The sequence below is a fragment of the Musca autumnalis genome, unplaced genomic scaffold (assembly GCF_047663935.1).
Source record: "Musca autumnalis isolate F117 unplaced genomic scaffold, ASM4766393v1 scaffold_1, whole genome shotgun sequence".
In the NCBI taxonomy this organism is placed as follows: Eukaryota; Metazoa; Arthropoda; class Insecta; order Diptera; family Muscidae; genus Musca; species Musca autumnalis.
Genome location: NW_027411644.1, coordinates 154,109,543 through 154,125,557, shown reverse-complemented (window position 1 = coordinate 154,125,557; position 16,015 = coordinate 154,109,543). Strand labels below are relative to the sequence as shown.

Genomic DNA, 16,015 nt, shown 5'->3' with positions numbered 1-16,015 from the left:
GTGGTTTTATCGTCGGGAAGACGATTTGTACGGCTTTCGGATATTGACGCGATAAATTCGTCGCTCGAGTGTTAGTCTAGGATTACGGTCTAGTTTCTACAGTCTAGTACTATTACTCAAACAGTGGAACAGATGACCCGAAGACCCTGTAGAACTGAAAAACCCGAAGGTCCAGTGCCGAATGGAACAGATGACCCGAAGGCCCTGTAGAACTGAAAAACCCGAAGGTCCAGTGCCGAATGGAACAGATGACCCGAAAGCCCTGTAGAACTGAAAACCCGAAGGTCCAGTGCCGAATTGAGCAGATGACCCGAAGGCCCTGTAGAACTGGAAAACCCGAAGGTCCAGTGCAATTTATTAGCTACCACAATTCAATGGGTAGCTTCCAAAAAGTATTCCCAACTCGGTAACACCAAGGTGTACGTTGGCGGATTTAGAATAATATTTAGTTCCAACCCGTGTAGCTAACTCCCTGCAGTAGCCAGCTCGCCATTTGCCTCCAAAACTGAAATACTTTAATAACTATGAGTATGAAGCGAATGAGAATTATTCGCCCTAAGTATAAATTACGATGGTTGCAAAAATACACTGGAGTTAAATTTAGCAGTGTGTGAACTGTGATGCCACTAGTGTCAGGTAGACAAGTGTTGTCGAAGCGATGTATGTAGGGGCGTTTCTTGGTAATAGTTCTTGTATTATGTACGTGAACATATTGTCACGTTACAGATGTTTGTGGAACAATTATGTATATCATTATACATTTATAATAAAAGTTCCAAAATTGGAAAATTGACATTGGTAGCCCCTTCTGATACATCTATAAATTTTCTTTGAATATCAGGTACGATTGTAAAAAACAATAAATAATGACTAGAAATCCATCTAATTTGCATGGAAACTAATTTATAACTCCCAAAAGTATTCATATTTAAGTATACGCCAGGAGGGGGTGGGTGCCTTCACCAAAACACATTATTGCAATTTGCATCAGGGGAAAGTCAGTAGTTCTTTTTTCATATGTAGGCTACTTCGCTGGTATATGCCCTCCAGGAAGTTAAATATGGACCAAATTTTAAATTTTTATTTAACTAATTCTCTTTCGAGTTAAGCTGTTTAGACCTAGGAGATACATTGAAAAATTAGGAGTCTACCAAAGTCCCACGCATCCAACAATTATGCTACGTTTCACTGGTGGTTAGGCAGATTAGGATGTTGTTTTTGTGGCAGAAGAAGTCAAAGCTTGGTAACTAGTAGACATACGCAATTCATTAGATAAATGTATATGCGAAATTATGTCAGTTAATTGAAACTCCAAACTTTTCCTATAGTCCTGCTTGGTAATCCCATTTTTCAATGTTCACAAATACTATGGTAAGTTTTATTCCTACGTCATTAGTCATTTCTATATTTTTCATAAAAAAGTAATGGTCCATTTAACCCACTAGATATATGAAAACATCATCAAAAATTTTAGGTATGTTCTTCGACCTAAACTCTTACATCGTGCAAAATATCGTGACTGTTGATCTATAATTGTGACTTCTTGCGTGCTTCTGATTACTCCACAAACAAATAATTGGATATGTTATCTGAGCACGTAAATCAACATAATTGACATCAATGGAAAGGTCAAGAAATTACCTTCCAAAAGTATCTTCCACGAATACATATGCAAGCTGTATATAAAAATGTTGACAATTTTCACACAAAAGTTGTGGTCCATATAACCCTCTAAATATTATCTGATCACTATCTCAAATTGCAAGTTCCTTCCTTGTCATATACTCTTACCTTAGTTAAAATTTCGATACAATCGGACTATTATTGTGACCTATAGCGCAGCTACAAAATCGGATAAAAATTATGTTTTTGGTCCATTTCACCCGCTAAATATTTCACAATCATCACCAATAACAATAGGTGTCTATTCTGGTCTGAACCCGACCTCCATGACGATCGGTCCATAATTGCGGCCTGGACTTTGATTACAATTTATAATGGACCGACGGACGGACGGATACACATCTCAAAATCGCTTTATCTCGTCGAGATATGAAGATTGGTATACCACATTTGGGGTCTAGGAACGATATTTCGCGGTGTTACATGAATTTTCCCAAAACAAACTTATAATAGGATATAATAAAAAACAAACTTATAACCTTGCTTTCTTAAAAAAATTATCATTTAAAAAAAATGTGCTTTAGTTTTGGCCGAAACTTTATGTCTTGTCTGTTCATCATATTTTCGATTGCAGCATGATACTGAGACTTCGACAGAAATATTGAAAATTCAATGTTTCCAAATAATCGGTTGTTATGATCAGAAAATTCCAAATTGAATATCATAAATTTACTCGATACTTCCAAATTAAAAAAAAAATACCTTAACTACAATTTAAAATTTTGCAACAGACAAATATTGACCATACTTAACACTTAGAACAACAAAGACTTTACGCACGTGTATTTGCTCTATTTGCTCTTGTACTTGGTCAAGAAAACACCTTGTGGAATGACTGCTTCACTCGACATAACTAAAATAGAACAAATTGTAGAAGAAAGGAAGGATAATACAAGTCTGCAGGTAAGTTTGTATGTTCTCGTATGCGCACATAATTGTCACACGCCCAGTGTGAACATAGTGGTGTTTTACATTTAAACGATTGCTCGTACGAGATTTTGTCTCCTCTTTGTGGTGGTTATTCTTGTTAAGCAGAGTTGCAAAACATAGTAAGAGAAATTGAAACAGAATTTAGTTTTGCAATGAATTTGTGCATAAAAAATGTTAACGCATAAAATGATTAATTTTTATGAGTTTTTTAACATTTTTATGAAATGTTTTTTATAAAATACCTTCTTTTGACATTAAGAATTTTTAACAAAATGTACACTTGGTACAATGTTACAAAAAAATGCAACCCTGTGTGTGAAATTTACGAATATGATCAAAGAGAGACAAAATCTCGTACGAGCAATCGTATAAATGTAAAACACCACATAGAAGTTATTAACCTATGTAAGCAAGTCAGCTGTAGAAGAGGGTTGAGTTGTTTATCAAAACTAACGGAAATTATAGTTTTTTATTTATACACACCCACACATATGTCATGGTTGTTGGGGTTGTAGGTTTCGTATGGTTATAAAATAAGGTTCAGCTGAGGGGTTGGTAGGATATATTCTTTAGAAGAATCGAAATCATAGGATTTTAATTTTTTATACAAAATATAATGAAAAACTCCAATTTAGCCAAAGGATATTATCTAAAGTAGATACCGTAAACATATGTATGTATGTATGCACCCAGCTAACAATTTTTTCCGAGGGCTCTAATATCAGATTTTTTCTGAGAATTTCTGAATTTTTTTAGAAATGTGGCCGATTTCTCTAATATTTTCCTAGAAATTGGTCCGATTTTCTATAAGTTTATTTTAAGAATCTCTGCACATTTTCTAAAGAATCTTAAGAATCGTCATTCCGAATTCGTTCCGATTTCTAATGGATTTTCTAAGGGAATTTTTTTCGGTTGATGTCGAAGAACAAAATTACTGGTCATAAAATTCGCATATACAGTTTTACAATTTTTTTTTAGTATAAATGCAACATATAATAATTCAAGCTAGTGTTGATAGCTTCAACATACTTCTGCACATTGTTCTACTGTTAATCATAAAATGATAACAACAGGCAAAATCATTAGAAAGTTTGAAATTATAATCTTCCATAAATAGTACCCAAATGGTAAATACCCATTAAAATGGGTAAATTGGGTACAAATGGGTAAATACCCAGGTATTTATCCAATATGTGGGTATAAACTACAGAAACTAAAATCATCCAATTAGATGCGAAAACGCAGCGTTTTAGCAAATTTTAACTGGCTATGAATAAAATGACCTTTTTTAGATACGGGGCAAATTAAAATGTGGACCAATGTTGGTCCATATGTAGGTAAATCTCTCATATATTGTGACAGCATAACATTGATGTTTGAGAGCTTTTAGCGTAGTTTGTTGTAGTTTTCCATGCAGAAAAACATATACATATGCTGGATCGGGATCCGAACTTTATGATATTGCAGGTGGATTAAACCAAAATTTCCGTGGATAATATTGAGACAAAGCTATAATTTTTGCATTTTTCGTCAACTTTTTAGCACAAGGAACTCCAACGATCGATTTGACATATAAAAAGTGTAGTCCGTGTGGCTAAACCGCTTTTCTGGTATTCTTTTTGATTTTCTGTTTGACAGAAAAACAAAACTTTGATTTCAAAATAAAATGTTATTTACCCAAATAAACCCCCAAAAAAGAAATTTATCGGGTATTTACCTGGTAATTACCCATGTTTTGGGTAAATACCGGGTAGAATCCCATCTATATACATACATTAAAAGAAAATTGTCTCTGAGTGGGGTTTGTTCAGTACAGTACGACACGTGTTGTGTCAATATCAAAGGCGTCAGCGTCAGAATTGTTTCCGATTTTTTTCAGAAAATCTGAACTTTTCTCCGATTTTTTCCAGAATTTCCTTCCGAATTCGGACGGATTTTCTTAAGAAAATCTGAAATTAAAATTTCATTGGAAGTCGTGGTCAAGACCTCCAAAATGCCAGAAATCAGGTGGTACCGTTCTATGGGGGCCATACCTTAAGTTGGATATATGTTGAATTTTTTGCTTCTTTTTATTTGTGTTGCAAAACTAGCTTTTACTGAAATTTTCGTATTGATATCTGCTCAGGAAGTATTTTTGGCCGCTCTTCCCATACAAGTTCGACCACAGTGCGATCGTAGCATATTGGTTTGGAGGTTGAGACTTCGCTAGAATTCACTTTTTCAATACAAACTAGGGTAAGTGCACCTAATGTCGGCATGTACCAGTAGTGGGCACCTTTTGAATTTGAACTCAAATAACTAAAAATTAAGAAAACAAAATAGGAAAATAATCTTAAAAATGCTTCAACAATATTGTCAGCTAACTTTATATAAAATTTCATTGAGCTAGGACCAATTATTATATCGAAATTTAAGTTTTTGTCAGTGAGGGTTTTTTACCACAACCGAAAATGTATGTTTCTTAAGAAAAAATTGTGGAGATGTTAACCTTATAAGCTCTGTAATTATTTTAAAATAAAGAAATTTTCCACAAAATTTTTGTTATGTAGGTAGAGAACTGTTAAAAGAAAACTTTAGAAAAAGAAATTTTTAAAATATTTATAATTGTGCAATTTTTGCTGATGCCGACTTTAGGGACAAAAAAATTTAAAATTTGCCTGAAGTCGGCATGGGGTTATAAACATTGATTTTTATAGATTACTTTTAGCTACAAATTATAAAAAATACTAAAGAAATACTTTAAAGGCTAATTAATAAAAAAATAGTTTCAATTTGAAAGGAACTTTAGCAATTTTAAGCAATATTAGCCATGATTTGAAGTACGTACGTTGTGGGGTGCCGACAACTGGGTAATAGATGCCGACTATTGGGTACGAACTAATTTATTTAAACAATATGTTAACATTTCCTTATTTTTATACCCTCAGCCTTTAGGCTATGAAGGGTATATACACTTTCATACGGGCAAAATGTGCCTCATCGAAATAATGGTTTTAGACCCCAAGTATGTTTGGACGAAATGTGTTTCAGACAATTTGGAGTCGATTGAGCAATGTCCGTCCGTCTGTCTGTCTGTCTGTCTGTCTGGCTGGCTGGAGCGCACGATAACTCTCGAACGGATGAACCGATTCGGTTCAAATTTTGGCTTTCGTAATATTTTGCCCAAACTTAGTTTAAGTTCGAAGATGAGCTATATCGGTCCACTCCTTCCGGTACCTCCCCCACAAAAATTCGAAAATGTTCGGAAAATTTGTGCGCACGATAACTCTTGAAGGGAGTAACCGATATGGTCCATACTTTGCCCATCGAGGAGCGTGTACCAGACATAGATCAGGTTTTAATATGGACTCAATTGGTCCACTCCGTCGGGTACCTCCCACACAAAAATTTCGAAAAGTTCAGTTTAGGACCATCTCTCTAATCGCTTTGATTTTTGCTTTAGCAACTTGTATTCACTGCCCTCCATACGACGGTATAAGTTTCCTCAGGGGCAAGTCCATACTTCCTGAGAAAATAGCCTGAAAGTTGCAAAAAACCCCTATGACACCGTGTGAGGAGGTTGGAGGGCAAAATAACTCTCGAACAGGTCTGCCGATTCGGTCCAAAGTTTGGTCTTAGTAATATTTTGTCCAAACATAGTTTAAGTTCGAAGATAAGCCATATCGGTCCACTCCTTCAGGTACCTCCCCCACAAAAGTTCAAAAATGTTCGGTAAAATTGTGCGTACGATAACTCTTGAAGAGAGTGGCCGAATAGGACCATACTTTACACATCTTAATATATCTACCAGATATAGATCAGGTTCAAATATGGACTATATTTGTCCACTCCATCCGGTACCTCCCACACAAAATTTCGGATACATGTTCACTTTAAGACCTGCTTTCGAATCACTTTGATTTTTGTTGAAGCAACTTGCATTCGCTGCCTCAATTGCGATGGTAAAAGTTGTTTCAGGGGCAAGTCCATACTTCTTGAGCAAACATCCCTGAAGTTGTAGTGGCTGGAGATCCATTCTTTTTAGTATCTCCTCCGCAAAACTTTTGATCTCTAATCCTAATCAACATTTTTGTCAGTTCAAACGCCCAAAATTCCCTAAATACATGCGTTTTTTTGGGAAAAAATTGTTTCAATATACACAGGCTGAGGGTATATCTCTGTCGGCCAAGCCGACTGATACTTTTTTACTTGTTTAAAGTAAAATCAATAGAAATGTATATAATAAACTTGAAATATATAAATAACTAATGCTTAAGCTATTGTTCTTTCAAATATTTAAGAAAAACATGTAAAGTATGCATTTTTCTTTATTTAAATATAACATGCCGACTACTGGATCATATTATGCCGACTATTGGGGAATGGTGCCGACTACTGGTGAAAAAGCAGTATTTCACTAAAATTGTATTTTTTGCATGTTGAACAGAAATAATCAAAAAAATTGTTTATATAATCTAAAACTACACAAAATAACGAATCATAACAACTTAAATTTAATTTGATTGGATATTTAGACTCGGAATGACATACGGCTGAAGATACGAGAATCCTTAAAGTGCCGACTACTGGTGCACTTACCCTACAAACAATTAAATAAAAAATTCTATTTGGACCAATATTTACCCGTTAGTAAAAAATATACAGAAATGCACCTCACCACCACAAAGCTCGGCAAAAAATAAAGGAAAACAAAAACCTCATTGTGCAAAAGTTGTCGATTTCACTTAGAAATCCCCATATAGATATAATATCCATTTTAATTTTATATTATTTTCCAATACCTATTATTTTTAATTAATTCTTCCAATATTACAATTTTAAATCCAAGTCCCGAAGAAGTTTGGGAAATTTATTAAATTAAATATGGCAGCGCTAATAAAGTTATATATGTATGTAGATTTGTATAATAATAAACATACATACGTATATACAAACATATGATATATGTACATATGTACGTTGAAACAACAAAATAGCAAAAACTGAGAGAATAGCTTTATGCTCTTCTGTATATTATACAGTGTATATAAACAACAGAGTGGCAAGTGAAAAATTCAGTTCCCAACAGACGTTCATTTCGAAAGCCGGCCGGCAAATTTTCTTCCATAAAAATCTAAAGAGTGTGTGTTTATTTGTTTGTGTACTTTGATTTTGATTTAATCTTCTATCAAAAACAAAAAAATGGCAAATCCACAAGAAGAACCCAAATATACAAAGGTAAAAAGATGTGTCCAAGTAAATGATTTCTTTCGTTAAGATTTTATACCAATTGAAATGATTATCCATAAGTGTCCTTAAAAATTGTTGGAATTTGTGCCAATTAAAAGACACCAGTTCTACTGCCACATTTATTGCATTGACATGCGCCGAAATCCATATGTTGAGTAGGAATGTTGAGTACACTCCATTCCATACACTGAGAGAATTTCACTACTATTCCACTAGACCCGTTGCAAAAGTTCTTTGAAAGCTCGGCACAAAAATTGAAAACGAATGGCATTTATGATCTTTTCACAAATATTTTTACATTTTTAGTTAATACAAATCCAAATTTCTCTAAGTTTTTTTATTAAGATATCGACAAATTTTGCTCCCTAATCATTTTTAAAGATACTTTGAAACCGATTGTTTTTGCTGTCACAAAATTAATGAACTGTGAAAAGGACTAATTCAGAGTAATAGAAATAAAAAAGTGTGCCAGTGATATGTTTTTTGAAATGCGTAATAAACAATATAAACTTTACATTGATACTGAGGAGGACCTCATTTCGATTTAATGGTTAATTTTAACTTTAAAATAACCCGGAGGAGGTCGATAAATCCAAACAATAACAAAAGAAAACATATAACTATGAGTATGTTTAGATTAGGGATTACTATCGTGATAGTGGCTTTATCAAAAGAACACAAACTATTTTACAATGATAAAGAAGTGGAACGGCGACCGGGCCGAACTTTTAGCACACTCCACCACGAGCTGTATTAAAGTGAATAGAAACGATTACTTTCCTTTAAATGGACTAAGATCTTCCCCTTATTCCATGCAGGAGCAGAATATCCTAACTGATGATACTACCTTTAAAAGAGCTCATATGGGGCGTCCAATATTTACAGTTGGATGGACCAATATTTACAGTTTACCGAATTGAGCTTTTGTATCCTCTGGCAACACATAATATTAAAATACAGTAATCTCGGTTCGAAAATTGGATACAAAATCCTCGAAATACATAAAATTGGACAATACTGGCTAGACTTAAACCTGGATAAATGTATGGTTTTTGGCGAGTAAGTTTTCCTTTTTTGTACGAAAGCTTACTGTCCATTGGGAAACCGAAGTGAGAGTTTGTCACAAAGAAGTCGATTGAAGGCTCTTTGATAACACTGTGTGTAATTATACCCTCCACCATAACATGGAGAGTATAATAAATTTTATCATTTCGTTTGTAACCCATCGCAATATTCGTCGGAGGCCCTATGAAGTATATGTAGTATTCTTGATCAACATAAAATCCTAAGTCAATATAACCATGTCCGTCCACCCGTCTGTCCATCCGTCTGTTGAAATGAAGATATATATTGCTACTAGCATATTTGGTATTGAAAACGGACTATTTTAACAGGGCCTCCACCGAACGGTACCTCTAGATTTTGAAGGTTTTGGGCCCCTTTTTACTCCGAAACGGCTTCAATTTCATATTTAGTCTTCTTCAGGGCCACCAAACTTTTCCCAGAAATTTATCGGTACCGGTCCACATTCTGATATAGCCACCATACAATTTTCGGAATTTTTAAGGTTTTAGCCTCATTATCACACCGAAATTGCTGAAAACTGGTATTTAGCCTTCTTGAGGACTTCAAAACTAAGTCCACAATTTTTGGTGGTGGAGAGCTATGACCATTGGGAACCCTAAGTAAAAATTACTGCTAATGTGGTCAGTAAATGTAGCTAACAATTAAAAATAACTGAAATCGGTCGGTACCGTTATATGGGGCCTATTACAAAACGTGGTCATATGTCCATAATTTTGGTTGGAGAAATTATTTGACCACTAGGAACGCTAAATGTTAAATTACGGCTAATTCGGTCAGAAAATGTAGCCAAAACTTAAAAATACCATAAATGAACGAATTTATAAATTAACAAGAAAGAATCAGTCGGCTTTGCCGACAAAGGTATTCCCTCAGCCTGTGTGAATTGAAACACTTTTCCCCAAAAAAAGGTATGTATTCAGGGGATCTTCAGATTGGGCGTATGACAAAGATATGGATTAGGATAAAATGTAAAAAGTTTCCTAAAGGAATGGACCGACATAGTCTGGTAGTGTGTCTTATTTTGGGAATCATTCCTCTCGATAGGACGATTATATCAGGAAACATGGACTTGCTCACGAAAAACATCATATCGCTGTAAACAGGGCTACTAGGAGAACCTTCGGTAAAAATGTCCATTCTCTAACAGACCCTTAAACGCACTTAAACAAAAATGTTGATCATTTCTGTGGGTGGTACCCTAAGGAATACACCGATAGGGCACACTTTTGAACATAAACTAAGTTTGGACCAAATCGGTTGCCCCGTTTATGAGATATTGCGCTTATCACTTTAACGAATATTTTTGAACTTTTGTAATATGGGGCCTGAGTGCAAACTGTTGCAAGAAAAATCAAAACGATTCGAGAGGAGATTCTAATCTGCACTTTCCGAAATTTGGTATGGCAGGTATCCGAAGGAGTTTACATACATATATAGTCCATATTCTAACCTGATCTATGTCTCGTAGAAATATTACGATGTCCAAAGTATGGATCAAATCGGCGAAAAGTTTTGAACTATTGTGGGGGAGGTTCCCAAAGGAGTGGACCTATAAGGACCATTTTAGAACTTTATTTAACTTTAGACAAAATATTACGATTGACAAATTTTGGATTGAATGGTTTATCCGATCGAGAGTTACCGCCCGATACATCCACAACACATGGTGCAATAGCGGGATTTTATTAAACTACTCGTTTTCCGAAATTTTGTGTGGGAGGTACCCGAAGGGTTGGACCGATATAGTCTATATTCGAACTTAATCTATGTATTATAGAAACATTACGATGTCCAAAGTTATGACCAATTCGGTTACTCCCTTCGAGAGTCATCGTGCGCACAATTTTACCGAAAAGTTTTGAACTTTTGTGGGGGAGGTACCCAAAGGAGTGGACCGATAAGGCCCATCTTACAACCTGATTTAACTTTTGGCAAAATACGAAAGTTACCGTACGCACCAGCCAGACAGACGGATGGACGGACATGGCTACATCGACTCCAAATTGTCTGAAACAAATTTCGTCCAAACATACTTGGGTCTAAAACTGTTATTTCGATTAGGGACATTTTGCCCGTATGAAAGTGTATATACCAGGGTTATGACTTTTTGACATTTTTTCTCAAAAATGATTTCCCGTAGTGAGAATAAATTAACTTTTGTCTATTAATGTCTAAAGTAACATTCATTCCATTTTATTATAAAAAAGTTTCCGCATAAACAACTTTAAAAAATTTTTTTGAAAAAATTCTATGAAATTAAATAAAAAAATTTTCTTAAAAAATTATTTCCTGTTACACGAATGAATGGCCTTTTGTCATGACTAAAATAACTTTTATTCCCTTTAAATTTTAAAAAAGATCCCGCACAGACCATTTTTAATTTTTATGATCTATGAAATAAAGTTATATATAATATAAAATGATATATATGTTATAATACGATGATAAAATTAGTGAGAAACAAACAATTATGTAATTTTGGTTATGTCGTGTGCCCCTATATTTTGTTTTTAGTTAAATATCTGTTTATAGTTACTTTAAAAAATTTTCAAACGTTTTGAAAAATAAAAACTTTAAAAGCTTTTTGTGCGGAAACTTTTTTTATCGAATCGCTTTATAATTTAGATTTTATGCAATCTTAGGTAAAAACATATCACCAATCATACAGGGATACGAGGTTGTAAAAGAGTCATAACCCTAGTATATACCCTCGTTAGCATAAATGTTGAGGGTATAAAAACTATGTCTAAAACACTAAACAACACAAACTTTTTTTAAGATTTATTTCATTTGAAATGTATAAATTACACTGTGCTACAGTGAAAATTTGCAGGGGTTATAATGCATAAATTCGGTTTTGTGGGTGTCCACAGAAGACGAAAATACCATTGGTTTCTTTGGGTCACTTCGGTTTTTCATTTTATAACGGTAAATGTGGCGAAAAATGGGCTTTCTTGGATTTTCAACTTTAAACTGACATTACTTCTTTTTTCCACAACCGATTTGCACACACTGTTTTTCATTATAAAGGGGAGTGTAATGCGATTCGAACAAGCCATAGATTTTTAAAATCGGTTAACAAATGGCTAAGTAATAGTGGTTTAAGTGTGACAAAAACGCATTAAAAAACAGTAAAATGTTTTTCCTTGTGCTCTAGGCTGCGTAAATGACACATAACAATACAATTATCTACAGTTGGCAAGTAGGAAATTTAGTTGGCTTTCCAAAATGGGGAAAATTAACAAAATCCGTTGAAAAATGAATGCCTTATGGCATTTTTTGTGTTTCAACTTTTTGGTTTTTTTCATATTTTCCTTTATAAAATATTGACACCTTGTGAGTAATTGTTAAGCAGGATAATCACAATTAGAATCATACATGCTAAGATACCCATCTATATATATAAAAGAGCTTAGTGATGACTGAGTGAGTGAGTGAGTGAGTGACTGACTGACTGACTGGCATATCATCGCCCAGACGAAACCGCTGAAGCTAGAAAGCTGAAATTTTGACTGTGCGTTGCTGTTGGTGTGTAGGCGTGAGATAAGGCTGGGTTTTTGGAAATTCGACCTAGAAGGGTACGAAAAGTACTAAAAGGTACTAAATATGGTACCCTTTGTATTAGGCAAACGAGAAGAGCTAGAATTCTGAAATTTGGAATGAGGGTAACTGATGGAGAGTTAGAAAGATGTACCAAAGGGTTTTTGGAAATTCGACCTCTAAGTGTACGAAAATGTCTAAAAGTTACAAAATTTAGTACCAGTTGTATATTTTGAACGGATTTAGCTAGAAACTTTGAATTTGGTATGTAAATGAAGGTTGGGAAGTGGTGTTTATAAAATGAAATGGTTTAGGAAATTCATACTCATGTGTACGAAAAGTACTAAATGGTACTAAATTTAGTACAATTTGGATTTGGGTGAAAAGATAGAGCTGGAAACCTGTAATTTGGAATTAAGATTACAAACGGAGTATAGGATTGAGATATGGGGGTAGTTTTGGAAATTCGTACTTATGTGTACGAAAAGTACTAAATGGTACTAAAATTACTACAACTTGGATTTGGGTGAACGGATAAAGTTCGACACCTGAAATTTGGAATTAAGATTACTGTTGGAGTGTAGAGTTGAGATAGGTTTGCGAATTCGTAAATTATGTGAACGAAAAGTACTAAATGGTACTATATTTAGTACAACTTGGATTTGGGTTAACGGAAATAGCTGAAAACCTGAAATTTAGAATTAAGATTACTGACGGAGTATAGGATTGAGATATGGGGGTAGTTTTGGAAATTCGTACTTATGTGTACGAAAAGTACTAAATGGTACTAAAATTACTACAGCTTGGATTTGGGTGAACGGATAAAGTTCGACACCTGAAATTTTGAATTAAGATTACTGTTGGAGTGTAGAGTTGAGATAGGTTTGCGAATTCGTAAATTATGTGAACGAAAAGTACTAAATGGTACTATATTTAGTACAACTTGGATTTGGGTTAACGGAAATAGCTGAAAACCTGAAATTTAGAATTAAGATTACTTACGGAGTATAGGATTGAGATATGGGGGTAGTTTTGGAAATTCGTACTTATGTGTACGAAAAGTACTAAATGGTACTAAAATTACTACAGCTTGGATTTGGGTGAACGGATAAAGTTCGACACCTGAAATTTTGAATTAAGATTACTGTTGGAGTGTAGAGTTGAGATAGGTTTGCGAATTCGTAAATTATGTGAACGAAAAGTACTAAATGGTACTAAATTTACTACAACCTGGATTTGGGTTAAAGGATAAAGTTCGAAACCTGAAATTTGGAATTAAGATTACTGTTGGAGTGTAGAATTGAGATAGGTTTGGAAATTCGTAAATTATGTGAACGGAAAGTACTATATTTAGTACAACTTGGATTTGGGTTGTAAATGAAGGTTGAGAAGTGGTGTTTATAAAAGGAAGTAATAACAAATAGTAAATAATAAATAATAAATAATAAATAATAAATAATAAATAATAAATAATAAATAATAAATAATAAATAATAAATAATAAATAATAAATAATAAATAATAAATAATAAATAATAAATAATAAATAATAAATAATAAATAATAAATAATAAATAATAAATAATAAATAATAAATAATAAATAATAAATAATAAATAATAAATAATAAATAATAAATAATAAATAATAAATAATAAATAATAAATAATAAATAATAAATAATAAATAATAAATAATAAATAATAAATAATAAATAATAAATAATAAATAATAAATAATAAATAATAAATAATAAATAATAAATAATAAATAATAAATAATAAATAATAAATAATAAATAATAAATAATAAATAATAAATAATAAATAATAAATAATAAATAATAAATAATAAATAATAAATAATAAATAATAAATAATAAATAATAAATAATAAATAATAAATAATAAATAATAAATAATAAATAATAAATAATAAATAATAAATAATAAATAATAAATAATAAATAATAAATAATAAATAATAAATAATAAATAATAAATAATAAATAATAAATAATAAATAATAAATAATAAATAATAAATAATAAATAATAAATAATAAATAATAAATAATAAATAATAAATAATAAATAATAAATAATAAATAATAAATAATAAATAATAAATAATAAATAATAAATAATAAATAATAAATAATAAATAATAAATAATAAATAATAAATAATAAATAATAAATAATAAATAATAAATAATAAATAATAAATAATAAATAATAAATAATAAATAATAAATAATAAATAATAAATAATAAATAATAAATAATAAATAATAAATAATAAATAATAAATAATAAATAATAAATAATAAATAATAAATAATAAATAATAAATAATAAATAATAAATAATAAATAATAAATAATAAATAATAAATAATAAATAATTTATATATATAAAAGAGCTTAGTGAGTGACTGAGTGACTGACATATCATCGCCCAGACGAAACCGCTGAAGCTAGAAAGCTGAAATTTTGACTGTGGGTTGCTGTCAGTGTGTAGGGGTGAGATAAGGCTGGGTTTTAGGAAATTCGACCTAGAAGGGTACGAAAAGTACTAAAAGGTACTAAATATGGTACCCTTGGTATTAGGCAAACGGGAAGAGCTAGAATTCTGAAATTTGGAATGAGGGTAACTGATGAAGAGTTAGAAAGATGTACCAAAGGGTTTTTGGAAATTCGACCTATAAGTGTACGAAAAGTTACTAAATTTGGTACCATTTGTATATTTTGAGCGGATATAGCTACAATGTTCATATTTGGTATGGAAATCAAGGTTTGGAAGTGGTGTTGATATAAGGAAATGATTTTGGAAGTTCGTACTTATGTGTTCGCGTAGTACTAAATGGTACTAAATTTGGTACAATTCGGATTTGGGTGAACGGATAGAGCTGAAAACCTGAAATTTGGAATTTAGATTACCGTTGAAGCGTACGATTGAGATATGGGTGTACTTTTGGAAATTCATACTTATGTGTACGAAAAGTACTGAATGGTACCGAATTTGGTACAATTTGGATTTAGATAGACATGGAAACCTGAAATTTGGAATTAAGATTATTGATGGAGTGAAGGATTGAGATAGTTTTGGAAATTCGTACTTATGGGTACGAAAAGTAGTAAACGGTACTAAATTTGGTACAAATTGGATTTGGGTGAACGGATAGAGCTGGAATCCTGAAATTTGGAATTTAATTACGTTTGGAGTGTAGGATTGAGTTAGTCTTGGAAATTCATACTTATGGGTACGGAAAGTACTAAATGATACTAAATTTGGTACAATTTAAATTTAGTGGAACGGATAGAGTTGGAATCCTGAAATTTCGAATTAAGGTTACTGATGGAATGTAGGATTGAGGTAGTTTTGGAAATTCATACTCATGGGAACGGAAAGTACTAAATGTACTAAATTTGGTACAATTTATATTTAGGTGAACGGATAGAGTTGGAATCCTGAAATTTGAAATTAAGATTACTGATGGAGTGTAGGATTGAGGTAGTCTTGGAAATTCGTCATTATGGGTACGGAA

General features: G+C 32.3%; 1 protein-coding gene across 1 annotated transcript in view; it reads left to right on the top strand.

Annotated features, from left to right (window-relative positions):
• Nucleotides 1–7,651: 7,651 nt before the first annotated feature.
• Nucleotides 7,652–16,015, top strand: part of LOC141388595 (aldehyde dehydrogenase X, mitochondrial) — a 33,192-nt gene continuing 24,828 nt past the window's right edge. Inside the window, exon 1 of the mRNA XM_073958593.1 lies at nucleotides 7,652–7,830. Within this exon, the coding sequence (XP_073814694.1) occupies nucleotides 7,795–7,830 (36 nt within the window). The 5' untranslated portion in view covers nucleotides 7,652–7,794. The remainder of the gene's footprint in view (nucleotides 7,831–16,015) is intronic.